Consider the following 23,838-nt stretch of genomic DNA (forward strand, 5'->3'; position numbering starts at 1 on the left):
TGGGGAATTTGACAAAACTTGTGTCAAGGAGATCCTTTGTGCCTTGCAACAGTTTGCACGAGACAATTAAATGCAGGATTTCTTGGTGTTCAAATACAGTGGACCCTCTACTTAAGGAATTAATCCGTATTGGAATGGTGGCTGCAAGTCGAAAAGTCTGTAAGTCGAATCTCCATTGACCTACAATGCACTGAAAACCGATTAATCCCATAACCAGTGGTTTTTATTCTATTTTTATTCCATTTTGGTTTTTTTCTGGTCTGTAAGTCAATTCTCTGGCTGCAAGTCGAATCTAAATTTTGCAGCCAGAGAAGTCTGTAACTCGAAAAGTCTGTAAGTCGAGCCGTCTGTAAGTCGAGGGTCCACTGTAAGGCTTCTGTAACTTCTCACAGTAGCTAATTGAAAAGGTACCAGGGCATATCTGAGTAGTATGGTTGACCATGTACTTGACTGTGAACCCCAGCATTCAGGCAATTAGCCATGGCAAAAAAAGACAAGCCTTATGCAAACATTAACAGGATTCCAGCTGATGTTGTCAAAGCCATAGGGCTAGCCCAATTAAACCAAGTTAGCCACTTTTGTGCCGGTTGTGGAAAAGAGACACGATTCTTGAATTCATTTCTTTGTTTGTCCCCTCTTTTTTCCCTTTATTTCCTCTAGCAACCAAGAATAGCAATGACAAAAATAGAATATTGTGTTCCATTGCCTTCAGCTATATTAAGCAGTTGTTTCCTGCTATTAATATAGAAGCGGGAAGCAGACAGCTGATAGACCCAGAACCCTCTCCTGCTCCTCTTACTTCTCTCTTACTTGTTTCAGGGATGGTATCTCTCATGGCTACCTTTCTAACCTTCAAGGGAGGGGGGGAAGGCCCTTCCATTATAACCCACCAAGGTCCTCTCCATGCACTTCAGGAAATTTGATTAGCTGCCAGCCACACTTACTGGTGTCATCGGGGGCCAAGATGTACAATGTCACATCTTGCCATTCACTCTGTTCTCCATTTGAAGACAGGAGCAGTGACCAGGGCCCTGTGCTCCTGTGAGAGCAACTTTTGTTTTAAAGTAAAAATTAGAGAATTCACCCACCATGGCCCCCTTGGAAATTAAGCAACAAGACCCCTTGCTGCCCTCAAAAAAAGCCGGTAATGCAGCAAAAAGCATGTCATTACTAAGAAAATCCTACGATTTTAACACAAGTCATTCCTTTTTCATCGCTAGCAACATGCAATGTAAAAATTACCTTTAAAATTACCTTTAAAAGGTAAAATCTGAAGCCCTGCAAGCTAATCATTCCCAATGTATGCTAATAAATTGATGTTAATAGCTCTTTAAATTGGATTTAATTTATTAAGCAAATGTGTTACACATGTTCCTATATGCTTAAAAATTATATTAGGTAACGTTTAGACATTAACCAGAAGAGGACGGTATGTCTCACTTTACATGTTTATATTTTGGACAGACACCTTTACATGTAAATATTAACAGAATTGTGCACATTTTATCTTTTTCTTTCATGGAGCACTTAGCAAACCTTGGCGGGTGCAAACTGCTATTTCTCTGATTAATTTTGACAGGATAATGATAGACATTTCCCCATTTCCACAGTCCAAATTTAAGGTAATTTGACTTTATTTACATATCATTAAAATGCTTCCTTTTAGGAGCTCAGCAGTGGGGCGAACTACCACTGATATAATTTGCATGAGTTCTAGGCATCCACGGCGTAGCCAAGGCGGTAGGGGTGGGGTGGGGTGGGGTTCCATGCCTATAAAATTCAAGCCAGGCCATTTGGACAATGACTGGGAAAGCCATTTATGCATAATAACGAAAATGGAGCAAAAGGGATACAGAATTGTGCAGAATTTGCACACACTTACTCCTATATAGAGGTGCAGATTTAGAAATAGCTAGTGTAATTGAGATAGTGAGCATAGTTCTTGTACAGCAGAACACCCAGATTTCCTGTTATTACATAAATAGCACCTTCAACCTGAAGACACATGTGTTTGCTAAAGCTTTTCTTTGGCTCGTTTTTCCTGGATTTTTTTAAAACTTCATAGGCATTGTTATACTATTTGATCATTTTAAGTTGATGGATGATTGTATAATCATAGAACTGTACCAGTGGAAGGGATCCCAAGGGACTCTGGGCTCAACCCCCTGGCAAAAGCAGGAATTCCACAGTGAAAACAGCTTTGACAAGTTGTCACCTAACCTTTGCTTAAGAACTTCCAATGAGTCCATCATCCTCCAATATACACCTATTTTCCAAAGGTTCTTTCTAATGTTTGAGCAAAATCTCCTTTCTCACACTCAAAATCCATTACTCTGGGCCTTATCCTTTGGAACGATGGAAAAGAAGCTGCTCCATTTTTCACTTGGTAGCTCTTCAAATATTTGAATATGGCTGTCGTGTTGCCTCAAAGCCCTTCAGGTTAAACATACGTAGGTCTCTCTACCATTACTTACAGGGCATGGTTTACAGAATGTTTACCACCCTAGTCACCTTCCTCTGTGCACATTCCAGGTCTTCTGTGCCATCCTGGGCAGCTGGGAAGCATTGAAAACTGCTTGTGTGATTCCCCTTATGCAAGTGGATTTTTGCTACCTTCTCTGTATGTGGCCTTGTCAGTAAATGCCTCAGCTCTTTTTCTGACTGGACTTTAATGTCTGGATTGTATTTGACTCTGCAGTTGGTCTCCCTTGCCTAATGTGCTTGATCTTAGGCTGCAACTTAGTCATCTGAAACCTGGATTGTTTCTTGACTTTGACTATCTATCACCCTCACTAGCTTTGTCTGCTCCCTGATAGGACTTTGAAGTGTTGTAGATTTCATTCATGTGAACAGTTCCTTTTAGGCCAGATGGGCGGGGTATAAATCAAATAAATAAAAGAAAAATAAATTCTTCTGCAGCTTGTTTGTAAACTGATTAAATGCTTGAATTACGGTGCTAATCGTTAACGGAAAAACATAATCCCTGTTCCATCCTCATTCAATGAGAGGTCAGTTTGGGCTAATGTCTGCTTTAGTCATAAGACACGGTAGCTGCCCCAAAACAGCTTCTGCATGGTTTATGCTCCATGGCACAGTCAAAACTATGCAATTGTCAACTACATGGGTTACCCAAGTCACATGCAGCCTTCCAGCTTTTGCAATACCACCTTCTTCCACCAAGAACTGCCCCTCCTACACAATCATCCTGAACTTGAAATGGAGAACACTTTTGAGACCATTCTGGGCTCCTTTAAATGTCAACTACATCTCACAGGGTGACAATAACGATACATCACCACCATTAGACACAGAGGAAAGAAATCCTCCAATGTTCAGTGAATTTATATATTGAGTTATCAGTTCCTGTACTCATACATACTTCTTCCCCTCATGTCCCTTACTCCTCAGCTTCCCACACAGTTTTAGTAACAGAACAAGCTCATTACTTCAAATGAGCAAAAGCTTCAAGCATTACACTTAACTTTATTTTTTTGTTACATTTCTTTCAGAAGAACAGTCTGTATTCAGTAGATCTTTAAAAAAAACAAAAAGGCATTCATGTGACTGCCTTATAAATGGCTACTTTAATTCTTTGCTGCCACTACAGTTCCTCATGGGAGGAGAAAAAGGTTAAAATAACACCTCCTGAAGTGGTGACTGATGCCTCTTGAGACACGCTGAGCAGTAAGCTAGTTAGACCAAGGATATATTAAGAGCTGCCTTCATATCTTCAATTAAGTGGATCTGGAAAGTACTAAGGCAGCGTAGTTGATGGGAGCAGGACAGGCAGCCATATGGTATAGCAGCTTCATTTTCAGGTGCTATTAAACATCTGCTATAGGAATTGAATTATTCATTAATTCGAAGTGCAGATTTGCAACCACAACATCCACAGGACAAATAAAAACCAACAGTATATCATGCTCTTTTATCATAAGGTTGTAATCGGAATTCTAGGCAGCATTTCCTTTCAGACAGGAGAAATGGCTGGCCTGAGTTTAACAGAAAAAAGCATCCTGAGTGTGTGTGTGAGAGAGAATTGGAAACCTCACCATAGCCATGACTGCTGAATTGGCTCGGTGAAGCAGCCATGCCTACAGCACCCACTGAGAGAAGGGAGGCGGATTCTTAGCTCATGGGTATAATCCAAGGATGTTCCTTTGGGGCCTCCGCCTGTAAACCCCATGCAGTCAGAAGGTTGATTGGGCAACAGGGAGACAAGTCAGGAGATGGAGGTCACCATGGCTGGATAGCCAACTTTGATTTCCACTGCCTGCTTCTCCAAGAGGAAAGAAGAGGGAGGAGTGAAACACTTGCAGCTGGTGCTTTGAATACTGCAGTGTGGCTAGTTTTCTTTCTCTTCCATATCTTCCCACATGCAGAAGGTGATTGGGAAGAGACGCCAGCTCCATGGCCGAACCACTGGTTGGAAAAGTTGAGGTAGCACTTGGAAAAACCATAATCTGAGGGGACTGTAGCTATAACATCCTCTCCCTGATATCATCCAAACCACAGCGGATTATGGGATAAGGATTCATGCACTCCACCCAAACACTCCCCATATTTGCTGGTGGTGGAGCTTTCCAATCAAGGTTTCCAGCAGAAAGGGTTAAGTGCCTTATCTCTTGAGATTCCATCAATCTGACTTCACTGCAAGACTGCCAAACAAAAGTGCCATCTAGGCTAAAGTACCATCTGAGGGGTGACAGCAAGGGGGCAATCACGATCCCTAAGGTCCTAGCCTCATAACCTGCTCCTCAGTATAAATAACACGTCTGTTATGAGGACTTCTGAAAGTTGGTGATGTGCCTATTCAGAATGGGACTGTCCTCTCCTTTTCAGTTGTAGTTTCAGAATGCAACATGACTTACTTTTGTGGAAACAGCAAGGAAGCAAAGTCTGGTTAAACATTACAAGAAGCCTCTGCATAGTTAAAAGCATTTGTCAGTAGACCAGACAATCTTCAGAAGTGATGAGCTCTCCTATACTAGGCTAAATGCTGAAGTTGCATTTAGGAACGCTTTAGTTGCATTGAAGACCCAGCAGTGAACAGAGGTTGCTGTAGAAGAGCTCAATTCCAATAATAAACTAACAATAGAACAGTAAGAAATGGAAGATGCCAACAGTCTTTGTATCTTTTGATATGGCCAACTCCCAGTCCACAACCCCATGAGAATATTTTTGATCTTCAGAAAGAGTTTCAATGTAATGAGAAAATATGGATTAAAGAGGAAAATTTGCACCAGATAATCAGGGCCCATTTCAGTCTGGTTTCAGGCCAGTGCTTGGTATTGAAATGATCTTAGTTGCCCTGACTGGTGAGCTGTTCCAGCCTAAAGACACAGGGGCCTGTTGATTTTCCTGGACCTCTCAGTGGCTTTTGATACCATTGAACATAGTATGCTCTTAGGTTTCATGAAATGAGAGTAGAAACCACTGTATTATGATGTTTCCATTCCAGAGAATGCCATTGGGAGATTTCTGTTGAGCATCACAAGGTGCCGTTATATCTCTCATGCTGTTAAATGCAATCCAGTCAACAATTTTAATATTTTAACATAACTGTGTATTTTAAACTGCTTAATTAAAAAAAATTATTTGTTTCATATAGCTCCATACCCTGCCCTGAGGTCCTGTGATATACCGTGGCCTATAAATGTTGGTGTTGGCACTGGCCAAGGAGCCTGAGGTTGGGCGTTCAATTCCTCCCTGTGCCTCCTGTGATTAGAGCCAGCTTGTGTGGACATCGGCAAGCTGCATAGTCTTAGGGCGCCCCCCCCCCCGAAGAAGACAGTGGTGAACTACTTCTGTGTATTCTCTGCCTGGAAAATCTTGAAAAGGGTTGTCATATGTCAGAATTGACTTGATGGCACACGAGTATGAGAATGACGACGACAGCGACAAATGTTTTAAATTAATAAATACACCTGGGGCTGTGTTTCTTTCCTTCAGCAAAAGAATAACATTCAGTGAGAAGACACCTGTAAGACAGGTTGGCAAATTGCATTGCTCTTCCCTGATACTTCTCTCCATTGGTATATAATTCTTTCTCTCTTTTTTTAAAGTGATAGATTCTTTAAAAAAAATCTCCAAACCAATTTTCATTAGCGACATGGAAGACCGTTTCCAGACATGTACACTAATCCACTTTATTACAAATGATGTTCTGGCATTCCACACTAGAGCCAGGTTTTGGAGCTTCCAGATCTTTGGCTTGGATCCCAGCATCATGATGAAATGAGAGTTCTGATAAGGAAAAGACTGAATGAATGCTGTCACTTTCATCTTTCTCAAAGGACTCGTGGCTTTTACAACTCATATGGTTCAAAGTCTTTCATGGACAGTTCTGTCTTCAGCATTACATTTTTTTCTCCAGATGATTTTGGAAACAACTTTTGGAGTACAAACAAGGACAAAATATGTTTGTACCCCAAAACAAGGACAAAATATATTCCTGAACAGTCTTCTGCTTGATTAAGTTAACAAAGGATTCAGCTAATTATTCAAAGAAACCTTTCATTGTACTTGCATTGTATTTTCATTGTACTATTCTGAATCATAATTCCAGCTTGTTTGTTTGCTTGCTTCCTTATGATATTTTTATACTATCTCATAGTGACCAGGCACTCTCTGGGTGCCCAGAGAATCAACAACAAAAGCCAGCATATTTATTTATTTATTTATTTATTTATTTATTTATTTATTTATTTATTCATTCATTCATTCATTCATTCATTCATTCATTCATTCATTCATTCATTCATTCATTCATTCATTTAACTTACATGCCGTTCCCGCTACCCAAATGACCGTCTTCAAAGGCAGCCCCACATAGAGCGTATTGCAGTAATCTATGAGAGATGTTACCAACGCATGCATAACTGTCATGAGACTCTCTCGTCCAGGTAGGGCTGTAGCTGGTATAATTTCCGCAGCTACATCCTTTCTCTTCAGGCAAGCTCTCCCTCATTGATTGGCTGCCTCAGTGGGGTTTTTGAAATAGATTGTTGTGCCCTGTTTTTTTTAATCTGTTTTTATTATTTATTTTATTAACAATTTTTAATATATTGTTTGTGTAAGTTTTTAGCTCTTCAATATTGTCTTTTTAATTATGTAAGCTGCCTTACATCCTTTTAAAGAGAAAGGTGGAGTAAATATAATTTAAATAAATGAAATAACTATTTTTAAGAAGTAACTTGCAGAGCTATGGTGCAGAATGAGAAAGGGAAGAAGCTGCTTTGTATTCAGTCAAATGTAGTAGTATGGTTGGGCCTTCACATATTGATCTTGGTACATTGATCAGTTGTCCAGAGTTTCAGATAAAGGTCTTCCTATGAGCTACTTGGAAATGTCATGAATTGAACCTGGGATATTCTGCATGCAAATTATGCAACCTTCTAATGGGGTATGGCTGTTGGTCAGGCCTTTAAAAATCCTTGGTGGTTCATTGTGTTAGATATTGTGTGTTTAGTCGTTTAGTCGTGTCCGACTCCCCGTGACCCCATGGACCAGAGCACGCCAGGCCCTCCTGTCCTCCACTGCCTCCCGGAGTTGTGTCAGGTTCATGTTGGTTGCTTCGCAGACACTGTCCAGCCATCTCATCCTCGGTCGTCCCCTTCTCCTCTTGCCATCACACTTTCCCAACATCAGGGTCTTTTCCAGGGAGTCTTTTCTTCTCATTAGATGGCCAAAGTACTGGAGCCTCAGCTTCAGGATCTGTCCTTCCAGTGAGCTGGAAGATACTAATGACATAAGATTAAATTCCAGTGATCACAGTAGGAAGTATTTCATCCTGCACTTCAGGATGTCTTATGACAATTTTCATGGGAATCAGGGCATTAAAACCAGGACTTTAAAAGACTGTACAATGCAACTTAAAGTGATTGACTTTGGCAGCGTTGTATCATCAGCTGATTCATTGCCATGGTCATTGTTAGCAGGGAAAGCTGAGGCTGAAAAGCACATTCCTTTAAATGTTCTTGTTACTCATTTCTGATAGCTGTAAGGAGATCACAAATGAAATGATAGGAACCTTTTCCTTCTAACAATGAATATTGCTTCTGTCTGTTAAACTGTAATTAAAATCACCCTTCAGTAATTTTATATGGAGGCTTCAGCAATATTCAAGTATATTTCAATTAAAAAGATACTAATCGATCAAGTTTTTTTCAACTTAATAAAAGTACTAATTATTTTTTATTGACAGTGGATCCAAACTGCTTCTGCAATGATGCTGGAGCTGATACAATAAATACAATAAAAAGAATTAAAACCCGGACTGTAGCTGAACCAGTAAAACCCATGTTTATATAAATTAAACACATTTCAAAATTCAAGGCCAATTGGTAAAATACTAGTAAAAGGCAGTTTTATATAGTTTGGTCTTAATTAACTTCCTTAAAAAACTGAGAGGGACGGCACCTGACAAACCTCTGTAGGAAACTCATTCCAGAGAGAGCGGGCCATGACGAAGAAAGCACAGATCTTGATATTGGCTCTTCTGGCCTTCTTTGGTCTCAAGATGTTTAGCATCAATGACTGAGGAGCACAGGACCAGCAGTTTCCTTCTTATCACCTATATCTGAAATACACATACCCACATAAACATATCCTTTTGGAGCATTAAAATTATTTATTTGTTTGTTTGTTTGTTTAATTAATTATTTATTTATTTACCACCCATGTGGCAACAAGGCCACTATGGTTCTTTGAAATACTTCAAAGTTGGTTCTTTGAAACACGTCAAAGAACACATCTTGTTTGTTATAATCAACTTTATGTTTGATTATACATAAAGAGCATGGACAGAGTTCCTACTCCAGTCCTCTGAAGATGCCGGCCACAGAGACTGGCGAAACGTCAGGAAGAACAACCTTCAAAACATGGCCAAAGAGCCCGAAAAACCCACAACAACCAACTTTATGTTTTATTTTGCTCCATCTCTGTCTTGGCAAAAATTTTCTTTAGACTGATAAATGCAGGTGTGCCGTATTTCCATAGTCTTCTATTACTTGTGGGAAATAAATTATTTCTTCCTCTTTTCTTTCAGAGGGCTGATATAGGCGTTTCAGCCTTAACCATCACGCCAGACCGAGAAAATGTAGTTGATTTTACCACCCGTTACATGGACTACTCGGTGGGTGTGCTGCTGCAGAAAGCTGAGAAGACGATGGATATGTTTGCCTGCCTGGCACCATTTGATCTCTCCTTATGGGCCTGCATAGCTGGCACAGTACTGCTGGTTGGACTGTTAGTGTATCTTCTAAACTGGCTCAATCCTCCCCGTCTGCAAATGGGATCCATGACATCAACAACTCTCTACAACTCCATGTGGTTTGTGTACGGATCCTTCGTGCAACAAGGTAAAAAAATTTACTTCCCAGAAAAATTGAGGAAGGCTGTGCTTTAGCGGCAGAGTGCATGCTTTGCATGAGTGGGTGGCTATTATCCACTGAGCAACAGAAATAAGCTACTCTTCTTGCTGAGATATTTTTAAGAAAACATAAAGATACCATAGGCACCCATTCTGGGAAGAGACATGACTCATACAACAAAAGTGGGTGAGAAAAGAAGGAGGGGGGGAAGCAAATCATGTGAAGAAAGCTTGAGGAAAGAGATTAATCCTTAATGTTTCTTGAAGGCAGGGATTGAAGAACTTGGTGGAAAATATTCCCTAATAAGGAACAGCTAAAGAAAATACACCTAAACAAGACACAGAGGTGGGAATGGAATGAAAACTGGTGGCAGATAAGCAGAAGAGTGAGAGCTAAGCTACACACCACATTAAAGATATGGGGAACAATTCAACATCCCCCTTATGCTCCTCACATGTTCTAATCTGCCTCCTCATTGTAGAGGACATAGGCTTTCTGTGTGATCAGGAGGTGCTCCACACGATCCAGCTTGCTAGAAAACTAGGCTGTCCCTTGGAGGAAGTCACTGTCCATGTGGAGAAATCCATGAAACACGTGAGGAGAGTGCATGCTAGCCTGCTTTTCCCTCATATGTTAAACATGTGGGGAAAGGATGGCACCTGCCATGTTGCACTCTCTCCCACATGTTTTCACTGTGCTGTGTGAAAAGCATCTATGAGTAAAAAAAAAAAATAACAGGTCTCTGTTCTTGAATTTGTAGCATGCCCTTCATTTCAATGGGCAGATTTAAAACATCAATAAAATGTGCTTCAGCCTCTAGCTTCCCCAGTTTATTACATAACAGTCTAATGGTAAAAGCACATTTGCTCTTCAGAGCTCCTGTAAATTTTCTGCTTCCGTTAGAAGCTTATTCATTTCATAAAGTGAATGCTATCATCTGGGGGTAGCCTTCAAGAGAAACCTCTTTGACCTAATCTTCAGTAGAGCTTTTGAGTCCCATGGCTGTCTTCCATGAGATACTCCTTGAACCCTGCAGGCCCATGTTGCTTCTGCTCCATTTGTTGTAGACCCACCTATGCTTCCCTGAACTTCTTCGCTATGTTCCCTTTCCCTTCAGGCTTTTATATCTACCTATGTTGGTCCCCGGTGCCCTTTATCTGCTCAGTTTCTTTCCAAACCCAGCCTACTCTGACTGATGCTTATTCACATATTCCGAATGAGTCTGAAACTGCTATCTCAGCCTTTGCACTCACTTCTAGTGCCAGTTTGTTTGACATCATCATCACCACCATTGAGTTTAAGGCTGTATTTTTTATGATCATGCATGATGATGATGATGAGAACCTGTTATTATTTTGCAGTTCTTATTTCTCAGCATTGCTGGGGCATGGGAGCAGACTAAAATTAGGAGTAAAAAAATCTGCAGGTGACATGACACGTTTGCAAAACCACTGATTTTTGGATCTCAGGAAGCGGATTAGCAGCTACTGGGAATGGTTTTAAATTGACAACGAGAGATTTTGGAATTACTCCAGTTGCTGAAATTATTATGGCGAGGAGGAGGATGTGGCTGTATTTCTGTACTTTTTAATTTTTTCATTATCATGATCATTACAATAGAATATGACATTTGCTCACCCGCTTCACAGAGCAAAGTATATTGGGTGTTTTGACTTGTGTGATTTATTTGCAAGTTCCACACTTGCAGCCTTCTTAGATGTTCTTAGAAGTGTTGTGGAATGATAGAATAATGGAGTTGGAGGAGGCCTACAAGGCCATTGGATCCAATCTCCTGCACAATGCAGGAATCCAAGTTGTATCTAACAGTTGGCTGTCTAGCTTTATCTTGAATGCCTCCAGTGATGGAGTGTCAACCACATCCCAAAGTTAAATGGTTCTACTGTCATGCTACTCTAACAATTAGGAAGTTTTTCCTGATAATCAACAAAAATCTGGCTTCCTGTAACTTGAGTCCATGATTATGTGTTCTGCACTCTGGAATGACTGTGAAGAGATCCTGGCCCGCCTCTACGGTATTTGAAGAATGCTGTCATATTTCCCCTCACTTTTCTTTTCACAAGGCTAAACATGTCCAGGTCTTCCAGTCTTTCCTAGTAGGGTTTGGTATCCAGTTCCCTGATCATCCTTCTTGCCCTCCTCTGAATTTATTCCACTTTGTCCACATCCTTCTTAAATGTGGTATCCAGAACAGTACTCAAGATAAGGCCTAATCAATCGGAATGAATTAAACTGGAAACCAGCATATTAAATGGTTTGTGTGGTGCCTCCAAGCCTCATGGTTATAAATAAAAGATTTCCTTGAGCCGTTGCACTTCTTGAATGAGTTTTCTGGACACCAAAGGAGATTCCTCCCCTCCCCCCACTTCTTCAATTCATTATATTTCTTTCTAAGCCAGGGAGAATCAAGGGAGACGTATCTCCTTCAAACACCAGATGTAAGGACCAGCTTTAATTTTGTTGAAAAGAAGAAAGCAAGAATTTAATGGACCTGGTATCAAAAATATGGAGATGCGGAGTGATTGAATAATAAAGATGCAAAGGGCTGCTGAATTCTAGTGCACTGGCTCAGGAGATTCATTTATAATGTCATCCAGCATTTCACATTCAATTTGAATTTAACAAAAACTATGTTAGCAGAAGCTCTATTGTTTACTAACCCCAGTGAATACAGAAGGGAGGAAAAAGCTGAAGGTAATTTCCAGTGACAGATTAACTGGTGACAATGCTAAGTCGGGCTTCTATATTCACTCCTCATCTGCTTTCAACTCTGGAAAAGAAGTCTGTGGCTTTATTTATTTTAGAATAGCAAATCCACCACTGTTAATTGTGATTGGCAGATCTTAACTGAGGCAATATGGGACGTTTGAAACATTGTCACGTTCACTTAAGAAGACTGCCTTGACGGCTGATTTAGAACATGACAAGGTAGTCATTCCTGTTATCAAAATGTACAGGCACAGCTCCTTCTGAGTCGTGCATTGAAAGTAAGAAGTCAGCATGATTCCCAGGCTACTGAAGGTTTACAACCTCTGAATTCTTTGTTTGGGGCTGCCTAATATGTCCTGGACCCACATCATCCTTATTTCCTATTGACTACTCATTCGCAACTCATTTCTTCCTGCCTTGGCAGAGCTGAAAGCAAAAAATAGGTCTTTGGCAATAAAAAAAATATACGTTAGGATTCAGCAAACAGGTTGTGCTATTTCGAATTGTATGCACATGTCTGTCTAGGAACATGTGTGTGTGCAGATAAAAATAATGTCTCATATTTCTTTGGCTCATTCCCACGTGCTCTTGAGGATACAGCTGTTGAATTCCTGACTAAGCAGAGATTTAAAAAAAGAATTTTGTTTGGTTCACTATCTCAACTAAAGTTGCATTTTTGCACCTCCTGGTATTTGTAGCACAATCATATGGTGGTGAGGCTTATGGGGCAATTTGAAGAAATAACATACACACAGAACTGCTCGTACTTTAAAATGTCAACTGCTAAAATGTGTCCAGTTGGCAAAATATGCACAAACATGATTTAGCCGTGTGTGTCTGTACATTGGGTAAAATGCATAAACAAATGTGCAGATTTGGACAGAGTGTAGTTAGTTTCAATGCAGGAAGGAAAAGCACAGTCTCACAATGCCAGTATGAAACAAGAATGGGAAGAAATGTGTGTGTGTAGAGTTTGGAGAAATGCAACAAAACTAAGACTGGGAGATTTCCACATCCCTGGGTTTGAATTTTTAGAATAGGATTTTACAGTCTTTGAGATGCTATTTATATTTGTAGACGTCTCGTTCGGCATTGAAGTCTGGTACAAAGGGGTATCTATTTCAATGCACATAGGTGGACCCCAGAGGAAATTTATCCTTTCTAGTCCGGTGAGAACACCTGGTGGTCAGAGTGACCATCAGGCATGGGATTTTTTTGAACTACAAATTACATAATTCTCTATTCTGGGAATCTCACATGAGAGACACACACCTACAGGCACACCTAAATGTGGCTTACCTGAAGAAAAGACCTAGGAAGGCTTCATAGCTTAGTATAGGCTTAGCACCACCTTTGCTTCCAATTCAGAAGAGAGGCTCCCAGCTAAAAGGCTTTTAGAACAGGCTTTTAAAAAGGGGCTCTCCCAGTTGTCCTTAAGCAGGTACAATAAAATATGATGTTTGTTTAACTAAGGAAGAATTTAATTTGAATATTATATAGTGTATTTTCCTGTGTATAAGACGCCCCCCATGTATAAGACACACCCACTTTTCTAAGCCAAAATTAAGAAATCTAAGTGAGGCTTAGCAAGTGTAGGGGGAAAGTGATCAAAGCACTGCAGGCTCGCTTTGATCCCTGCTTTCCCCTTTACTCGGTTTGTTTCTCTCCACAGCTTACTTCCGTATATAAGACAACGCTCAATTTTTAGTCTAAATATTTTAGACAAAAGTATAATCTTATACATGGAAAAATACGGTATATTAAAGGATGAATTTAATTTGATTGATTGATTGATTGATTGATTGATTGATTGATTGATTGATTGATTGATTGATTGATTGATTGATTGATTGATTGGTTGGTTGATTGATTGATTGATTGGATTTTTACCCACCCCTCTAGACCATGTCTACTCGGGGCGGCTTACATAGATAAAAACATTTGTATTTTGCCAGAGATTATAGGAACCTCTATACTTATTCAGGTGTTCAGCATGGGATTAATGTGTTAGTATAAAGTGGCCAGGTAGCCCTACCCTTTCCATCATAGTTTTTTTTTCCCGAACATAGATAGAAATAGTCACCAGAGGATGGCATCTTTTGCATGTGCAGCCAGTCCATGTTGTAATCAATTCTGGCTTTTTCACAGTTCTAGGCCATATGGATGGCCTCAATTTATAGCCTTTTCTTTTCAGACTAAGATTCTCCATGTGAAGAGAGTCATGGCCAAGAAGGAGGGGACAGTTTGCTCTATTCTCCCACACATTCAGATTGAAATGGGTGGACAGGGCTAAAGTGACAAAAGAGACTTGTTTTTATGAGGGAAGTACTGTAAAAGCAGCTAGAGGAATAATTTCATAGTGGGTAACAGAACTTTCACACATAGCAGGACAGCAAAGTGCAACCTGAATATTCCCACAAGAGAGATCCTTTTGGATCTCTACTGTGAGGTGATGAGAAAACTGCTTGTGTGAACTGATATTCTGAAGTTTAACAGAGCATGTAATTGATGTGGGGACAGGTTCAAGATTGACAACCTTCTTCTCAACTGACAGAATCTGTTCTCACATTTTGAAATGTGAGATCCAGAGATCATGGCACTGACCTTATAATAGGGTCTTTTCTGTATACGTGTCCTCAAATGGCCACATCTAAAATCAGTCTGCTGTTAAAAGAGACATTTACTTGCCACCAAAGAGTGGGATTTAGTATTCTTATTAAATTTCAAGACTTTTCACCACCAGAAAAATTGATTGTGCGATTAATTCATAACCATGTCATTACACTGCATTTCCAACACAGCACAATTTATCTTTCTGTACTTAGACATAAATGAGGAGGAACAGAACTGAATAAATCATGAGGCCAGTGTGTGTTGTTGTTATATGATACGTTTGGATGATATTTACATACAGGTGCAAGCACTGAAATAGGGGAAAAATACATGTGTGTGATTGTCTCACTTAGATAAAGATTAAATGTTCAGAATAATGAAAATTTTAAATTTTCATTCCGAAGAAAACGGGAACACCTCTTTGAAGACAAGAATAGAGTGCAGGTCTCTCCGTGATTAGAGCAAAAGTCCACGTAGGCTTAGCAGGAGAAATATGTGAACATCCTAAAGTTTTAATCCCCTCAGTATAACCCAGCACTGGATAATGGATGCTGCAAACCTGCGATGTTTAGAAGGCTACACGTTCCCCAGCTCTAATCTAGTCCAACATTCCATTTTGCATACGGCTAGCCAGATACCTCTGGGCCTCCCAGTGGTAAAACAGGAATGTAGAGCTTGGAAATAATTTGTAATAATATCACTAGTAAAGGATCTCTTTACTTCTTTGGGATATTACCTATAACATTTGAACTCCACGGTAACTAAAATCAGTTTCGTTTCTTCAGTAACTTTGAGTTCCTAATTTTTAGTTTTTGTGGGTGTGATCTGAGTAAAGGAGGGATGTTATGCAATGCAAGGCTTGCACCACACCTTGTGCTAGGAAAGTTACATTTTGGAGTACACCCCCTACAGTTTCCCAGACAATTTTCTGTCTGGTGGATTGTAGGTCTCAAAGGTATTTCTTCCAAGTGTTGGTCCTGGGTATGAAATCACTTAGCTGTGTTGCAAGGGCTGATCCTTGCAATCTGCTGTCAGGAAGGAACCGTGATATTTTCAGGAGTTGGAGGGATCCAAGATTATGCTGCTGGTATTAAGTGAGGCTATATGATACTCTAGCACCTCCTTTCACCTCATCTTTTGAAATGTATATTTGTAAGTTTAAGAGTATAACAAAATCCCCATCTCTCTAGTCTTCTCCCCCCTCCCAAAGAAACGGATGCTCTAGCACAAGGATTTGAACCACTGGCTCTCCAAATGTTGTTTGAATCCAGTTCCCATCAACTGTAGCCATCTCAGCTAACTATCAGGAACCATAGCAGACTATTGGCTCTATCCCACGCCAACTGCAGCAGCAGTCCTTCAGAGGGACTGCCTACTGCTCAAAGACATTGGCCACTGCATGCATGAAAATAGAATAGCATATATAGTGGCTTTGAAATAATTGTCTAAGGTGCATCTGATGACACAGCCAGTACTATAGTTTGACTGACTGGCCCCATTTGGAACATTATGGCTCCTAAGAAAATCACTAGAAGTGAATCATAACTTCTAATGCATAGTAGAAAGAACCATTGTGGCTGTCCTCTGTCTTTATATTCCATGACAGAGGAGCATTATGATATTCAATAAGAGACTTGGGCGATTATAGTCTTTTCCCCCTGCTTAAAGCCACTCATCGTTCAGTTTTGTTCCTCATATTACCACCCAAGGCGTGCAATAATCTCCAGAAATGCACTGCCTGGAGTGTATAGTTGCTTAATAAATTACTCTGTCTTACTTATCTTTTTCTTGGCATATCCCTGCCAGCAGGAAGCTATTATGCTGTGACAATGTTCTTTTCTATTGACATTTATTCTTAATTAACCATGCACCAATCTCTATGGGTTTGTAATGTTCCAGAAGAAAATCTGTCTGACCGAAAATGTTTTGACTAAGTGCTATGCATAGTTATATCTTAACAAAGTGCATTACCTTTTTTTTTTTAAGTGACTGGAAATGGGCAGCTTTAGACTGTTTCAGAACATAAGGTCATAGGCCTCGAAAACGGCATGTGTATCTGTATTTATTAGAGTTTTCATAACTACCGTATTTTTCCATGTATAAGACTATACTTTTGTCTAAAATCTTTAGACTAAAAATTGAGGGTTGTCTTATACACGGAAGTAAGCTGAAGAGAGAGCAAAAACAAGTGGAGGGGAAAGCAAGGATCAAAGCGACCCTGAAGCTTTCCCCCTACACTTGCTAAGCCCCACTTAGATTTCTTAATTTTGATTAGAAAAGTGGGGCGTCTTATACATGGGGGCATTTTATACATGGAAAAATACGGCAATCATTTGTAAATTTTAACTTATAAATGCCCAGAGTGGTGCATGCACTAATGGGGTGGTATATAAATCAAATTTAAAAAATAAAAATAAATGCCTCATTCTGCAGTCAACATACTGCCATACTGGGTGCAATAGCAAGTAGTTATATGAATCTAAACATTATAAGAGCACTGGAAAGGATGCTCTGCTACATCAAGAAGAGTTCTTTATTAATTTATGCTGAGGATCACCTCCTTTCAAAGAAGGACATTTATGCACTGGTCTTGGTTACAGCAATACCTACTGCTGAAGATACAATCTATTCTACAGTGCAACAAGTGACTTGCCTCTTCACCTTCCTATGCTAAGATATCCAGAGTATACAATTTCCTGCTATGAGCTTCCAAGTCACTTCCAACTTATCGTATCCATAACTAGCTTTCCAAGGTATCCGAGATGTTGAAGGAGAGGTTTACTACTGCTACCCACAGTGAGTTTTCCATAGATTAGCAGGAATTTAAACCCAGATCTCCAGAATCTTAGTCTAACACTCTTTCCACTATGCCACACTGGCTCTCAGAGTACTCTGTGAATCATGTCTTCAAGATCTGCTGAATATCAATATTTTTATAACTCTTGTATATACGCATGTGCGTGCATGCACGCACACACACACACACACACACACACACACACACACATGGGTTTTCAGGCAAAGCTGTAACTATATATTAAGGACACAATCAGATGGTGAGAAAAGATGACCTCTGATAGCCTTGGAAAGGGTCACTTTGTGGAGAGTCGCCTCCCTTAAAGCAACCCTTCCATCTGTTCAGGAATAATTCCACGCATGCACGCACAGCCCAGGAGAGTAGCTGTATGGCTGGACTGAAAAGGTCCACCTTGACCACATGGTTGTGCTGAACTGCTATTGTCTGTATGTCATGGGATATAGGAAGGAATCTGTCCACCAGGAAATAGCTCAGGAAATCGTTCACACCAGACCACGCCATAAGTAGTCCAAAATGGAAGCTATTTCCCCCATCTGATTGTTCCCTAAGCCTAACAATTTGTCCAGCTAGCCTAGTCACTTCTGTTCTGGTTCCCCAAAGAACTCAGAGAATCTCATAAGAACATAAGAAGAGCCATGTTGGATCAAACTAAAAGCCATCTTGTCCAACATTCTGTTCCCCACAGCAGCTAATCAGTAGCCTAATGGAAGGTGATAAACAAGGCTTGACTGTAGTAACACTTTCCCACTCATGTCCCCCATTCCATCATATGGTCTCCAAGAGGAAGACAGCATCCTTCTCAGGTGTACTATCTCTACCAGTAGAGGGAATAATGGCTCATCATGCCTATAAAGTCACGGATAGCCCCTTTATCTATGAAATTGTCAGATCCACTGTTAAAGATGCCAAGGTCAGTAGCCATCATCACTACTACTTACAGTAGTGAATTACTCAACTCATTCACTACTCAATTACTTAATTTATGCAACATGTGAAGTATGTTCCCTTTCGTCTCTCATGGCTCTTGTTTAGTGGATAACTGGAGATTCTAATATTATGAGAGCTGAAGAATTTTCTCTCTCTTTCTTACTTCCCCACAACATGCATAATTTTATACAATTCTATTATATCTATCACTTTTTTTGTCCAAGTTAAACAGCCCCAAATGTAGCCTTTCTGTCATGCTGACTTCCTTGGGCCTCTTCATTTTGAATGCCCTTTTCTGCATCTTTTTGAGCTCTACAATATCCATTTTTGGATGCAGTGAGCAGAACTGAAAACAGTGGTCCATGTGTCATTGGCATTTGTAGAGCTGAGTAATGCCAGGATAATATTGACAGTTTTCTTTTTTTTTAAAGTTCCTTTTAATATTATGCCCAACATGGAATTTACCCTTTCTTTTTTATATATAGCAGCTGCACACTGGGGTTGACATTTTCATCAAGCTGTCTACCAGGCCTTTGGATATCCTATCAGACTTACATTTAAATGGAGATCCTAGGGATGGGACTCAAACTTTTATGCATGCAAAGCATATACTGCTCTATGGATCTGAGGCCCTTCCCCATGGGTTTGTGTTAATCACAAAGTAATTCTCTAATGATTATGCAAATCATCCCTCATGTAGACATCTAAATATAGCTGATTACCATTCAGCCATGAAGTTTGGATATTGTCATTATCCATTTTGTATTTGAAATGAGGGGAGAAAATATTAAAGGTGGGACACTTACAGTGTAAAACTGCTAGTCTTTACTTGGAAGTAAGTCTCATTATGTCAAATGCAGCTTACTTCCTAAAAAAATACTTTGGGGAGCAGGAAGGGAGCACGGTTGCAGACTTTGAGTGTATTTTTCAAAGCACTCCAAACTACCAGGTGTCTTATGAGATTGTCTCTGCCTATCTAATCATGATATCCACTACTCCTGTGCCGAGAGACTAAATTATTATGTTCATTTAGTCTTTCTTTTTCCTTGCTAACTTGGTGGATTTGGACATTTTTGCAGAAAAACAGATTCAGCCTATTAAAGAACAACCCACTGCAGGTAACCTCGGTGCTACTTTGCCTTTGAAATTCTGAAATTATGTAGAGCTTTAGCAAGACCAAGAGATGTATTGCCGTGCCATAAATATTTGAAATGTTGCTAACACAGGTACAAATACCATCTTTCTTCTAAGTCAGGCTTTCATTTGTGATATGGACAGGATGCTGAGCCACAAAATCTGAATAAAAAGAGCAAACCCACATTGCATTTGAGATTAATTTAAATGTGATGCATACTGAAAATGAAGTTGATGTCTAGGGAACACAAATGTGACTAACAACTATATTGGTTCCCAGGCTTTTCTTCACTTGCGTACCCCTTGGCAGCCTATTTCCATAAATTGTACCCTTCGTATTCGAGGGCAGGCTAGTCTTCCGTCTGCTTCCTCATCGCTTCCAGTAATGTGCATGAACACACCAACAAAGAGGTTTAAATCTGTACGGAATTTTGTCCCATAGGAAAGGGACAAAATTCCTTGGAGAGGAACAAATTTCCCTTTCCACACGTGGGCTAGTGGCAGAACAAGGACAGATGCTTACTTGGAGAAAAGCCAGTTGGCTGGGCTCTCGTGTGGTGAGTGGGAAGAGAAGGAAGAAGCTGAGAGGTTTCTCATTGTTCAGGGTATACTTAGTGTATGAGCCATTTCCCCATCATTATTGGGGGGGGGGAAATGAGTCATTCTAAATGTTCTGGCTTGTAGCCCTGGGAGTACATGTACCCCAGGTTGGGAATCACTGAACTACTCTGTTATGGTTGTTGCATTCATTCAGATTTCTGCCCAGACCATAGTCTGGTTTATTTGGAGATAGGAAATGTTAGTCTTCTGAAGTACTGCCTACAATTCCACAGGCCATATGAGCAGTGGCCATCTTGGCTCTGGGATTTTGGGGTTGTAGTGCATTAGAGTTTGTGTACCACTTCACCATAATCAACCCTGTGCAAAAGAGTTTGCAATACATCTTATGAAAAGACACTTTAACTGTGTGTGCATGTGTGCTATTAGTATTGCAAATGAAGAAACCTTACAAAACAAAATGAGAATTCACAACTTCCCAAAAATTAGCAATAAAAAGTAGTCCACACTATCATGATGGCCTTGTTGTACTGCAGGAGGGCAAAAGAGTATGTCTGAAATATATTTCAGAAAGGGAGTGGGTGTTGTTACAAAACCACGTATTTCACAGCTTTCTCCCTCACAGATGCTCCAAAAGAGACTGGCAACAACAAAGAGCCACTGGGGGCACAGTGTGGTACAGTGTGCAGGACTGAAACTCAGACATCTGAGTTCCAGTTTCCATTTGACCTCGAAACCCCCCCCTGGATGACCTCAGGCCAATTTCACTCTTTCAACCTGACTTATCTTACAACATTCTTATGAGAATAAAGTAGGTAAGGAAGAAAGGCACATCAACATCCTGGAGCTCTTTGGAGGAAAGGCAACATATAAACTTAACAACTAAACTGTAGCCAAAATTCTGTTGCTTAGCATAGCAAATCACACTAGAATAGGGCCACTGAATCCCTGGGGGATTTGTAAGTTAGCACTGCTCTAATTTCCATTGATTCAAATGGTCCTACTCTAACTGTTCCTTAGTAAGTTGCAGTTACAGTAGGCCCATTTGAATTAATAGAACTTACAGAGGAGTTGGTTCACTAAATCTCCATTGACTGAATAGGCCTCCTGTAGTATAATTTATTGTGCTAAGCAACAGGGTTTGGCCAATGAATAAAAGGCAGCAAGAGTTATAGCCAGTGTTCTTCCCCAGCCTTCTGCATATTCCAGCATCTTGTTCTGGTTTTGCTGTATGGTGTGAGTTCACTTTGTATGTGGAATTTCTATCTGTAGCTTGTGTAGACAGAATCTGCATGCAGATAACACATTATGTGCATAATCTGAATCAACACAGAGATGGCAGCATGGGTTTACTGCGCATGGCACTGATTTCCCTTCCACATCTCCATTAAACACATAAGTCAAGGGTACTTTTCCCCATTTTTTAGAAGGAAGGAATCTGTCCACAACATACCTGTCTTGGGAAGATAGAAATCTCCCATAGCTAATGCATTCTACTAGCATCACTTTAATCAGGTTATTATTAAAGAAGTGTTTGATCTTTAAGGATGTTGATCTAATGGGAATTAATTTAATAAATGCATACTGTTTGTGTAGTATTATCATTGGTAGCGATGCAGAAAATTGGAGTCTCAGTTCAGTTGGAAGAGGGTTGGCCCTTCCTGTTGTCACGGTAGATACGAATGCATACAGAGTGAACTTATTGGACCTCTACTTTATTATTCCAATAAGCATTTAAATACATTGGTTTTATCTAAAACACACTGAGCAAAGAAATCTGGGGAACTATATTTATTAGCACACTGTTCTCATTTTATTCTTTTTATTGTACCCTTTTTAATCAGTGACCTGAGTTTCTGTCGAAGCTAGAGTTATGAAAGCTCCTGCATTTTACATTCTTTCTCCCTAGACATTCATGGGGGGGGGGGGAAGTATCTCTCTTTTTTATTCTCTGCATTCCTCTTCCTTGCCCTGTTAATCAGGCATAGAATAAAGCAGCAGAATGTTTCATAAAGCAGGATTGTAAGACTGAGCAAAAGATAGCTGCCTAAAGAGATGAGCAGCTGGCTAAGCTCATTTGTGCTGGATATTATAAAAGCAATATTCTTTCACACATTCTGATCATGACTTAGAAGCTCATTCATGTAGCTTGATCAGTTTGGAATTAGCAACTGAGCATGTTCTGGAGAGCCAGTAGTACAGACTTAGAATGATGGTGTGTACGACCTGTCATCTGGAATGAAAGGGAGCGGAATAGAAATGCAAGAGTAGGTAATGCCTTTACAGACCATTTAAAAAAATCATCATGCAATCTGCAAACTTTTGTGGATCAGGACCTTCCACTTCATCAGGCATGTGCCAGTGTGAAGTATTTAAAGTCCAAACGTTCTTGGCAAGATGGATTTTGCCAGGCACGTCTTTCTTAGATGTAGGCCAGGAAAGATGCAGGCTGCCATAGAGCTGTTGTTTTAAAGTAACAGCTGAGGCAGATGTAGATTGGATAACACACCCCAGTTCCTCAAACAACCAGCGCAGGGCCATGCACACAAACATCTTCCCATTTGGCCTTTTTTTTTTAATGGACATGTTTCTGCTTGGCTGGGTGTTGTATGTTGACACAGAAAACTCAAGTCCTCCATCTGGCAATTGGAGTGGTAATTTAGGAAACTCACTACCCTGTTTCCCTAAAAATAAGACAGGGTCTTATATTAAATTTTGCTCCAAAAATGCATTAGGGCTTATTTTCAGGGGATTTGTGTGTGTGTGTGTGTACAACAATCTACATTTATTCAAATACAGTCATGTCATCTTCTGGTTGCTGTACAATGGTGGAGGGCGGGGTTTCGCTTAACTATTGCTTACAGTGGGGTCTCTACTTAAGAACGTCTCTACTTAAGAACAATCCAACTTAAGAACAGCTCCATTTGCTAAATTTTGCTTCTACTTGAGAACAGAAATCCAAGATAAGAACAGGAAAAAAAACCTTTCCTGCTCTTTTTTTAACCTTAGGTCATCTTAGGTTAAAAAAAATTCTCTCCCTAGTGGTAGAGTACGTATTAACCAGCTTTGCATTAGTTCCTATGGGAACTAATGCTTCAATGTACGAACACACCTCTACATAACAAAAAAACAGCCAGAACGGATTAATTGGTTTTCAGTCCATTCCTATGGGAAATTTTGTTTCAACTTAAGAATGTTTCAACTTAAGAACACCATTCCAAAATGGATTAAGTTCTTAAGTAGAGGTTCCACTCTATTTTGGGGGTAGGGTTTATATTATGAGCATCCTGAAAAATCCTTATTTTCAGGTTAGGTCTTATTTTCGGGGAAACAGGGTAGATTTACTAACATTCAGAAGTAACATTTAAACAGTGGCATTGGTTGAAAATAGCAGACCATTTGACCACGAGCAAAAGCAAAGTAGAGTTCAAATGAGATTATTCTTTTCATCATGCTAGAATGTACAACATGACACTTAGATATTTAAGGTTTTATATTACAGGTGTAGATATGAACTAAGGCCAAATTTGTTTAGAAAATAACTGGAAGGCTATCACCTTGGTGTTATTCCCACTGCTCCAGCATAGGTGTGTAACAGGAATTTCTCCAATATATGATATATAGTTTCCTTTTGCAGGAATAGGTGCAACAGAGTCATGGTAGATACCTGTCAAAAGGAAGTTTCTC

The 23,838-nt window shown here is 40.0% G+C and overlaps 1 protein-coding gene across 5 annotated transcripts in view; it reads left to right on the forward strand.

Moving 5' to 3' along the window:
- GRID2 (glutamate ionotropic receptor delta type subunit 2) overlaps nt 1-23,838 on the forward strand; it is a 963,252-nt gene that overhangs the window by 784,846 nt on the left and 154,568 nt on the right. For all 5 annotated transcript variants that reach the window (XR_012087806.2, XM_073001950.2, XM_078394565.1 and 2 more), the window contains one exon: nt 9,050-9,362. Coding sequence is in view for 4 of the 5 variants with exons in the window: in XM_073001950.2 (XP_072858051.2) it covers nt 9,050-9,362 (313 nt within the window). In the remaining variant the exon portion in view is untranslated. The remainder of the gene's footprint in view (nt 1-9,049; nt 9,363-23,838) is intronic.

Source organism: Pogona vitticeps, chromosome 5, assembly GCF_051106095.1.
Source record: "Pogona vitticeps strain Pit_001003342236 chromosome 5, PviZW2.1, whole genome shotgun sequence".
Classification (NCBI taxonomy): Eukaryota; Metazoa; Chordata; class Lepidosauria; order Squamata; family Agamidae; genus Pogona; species Pogona vitticeps.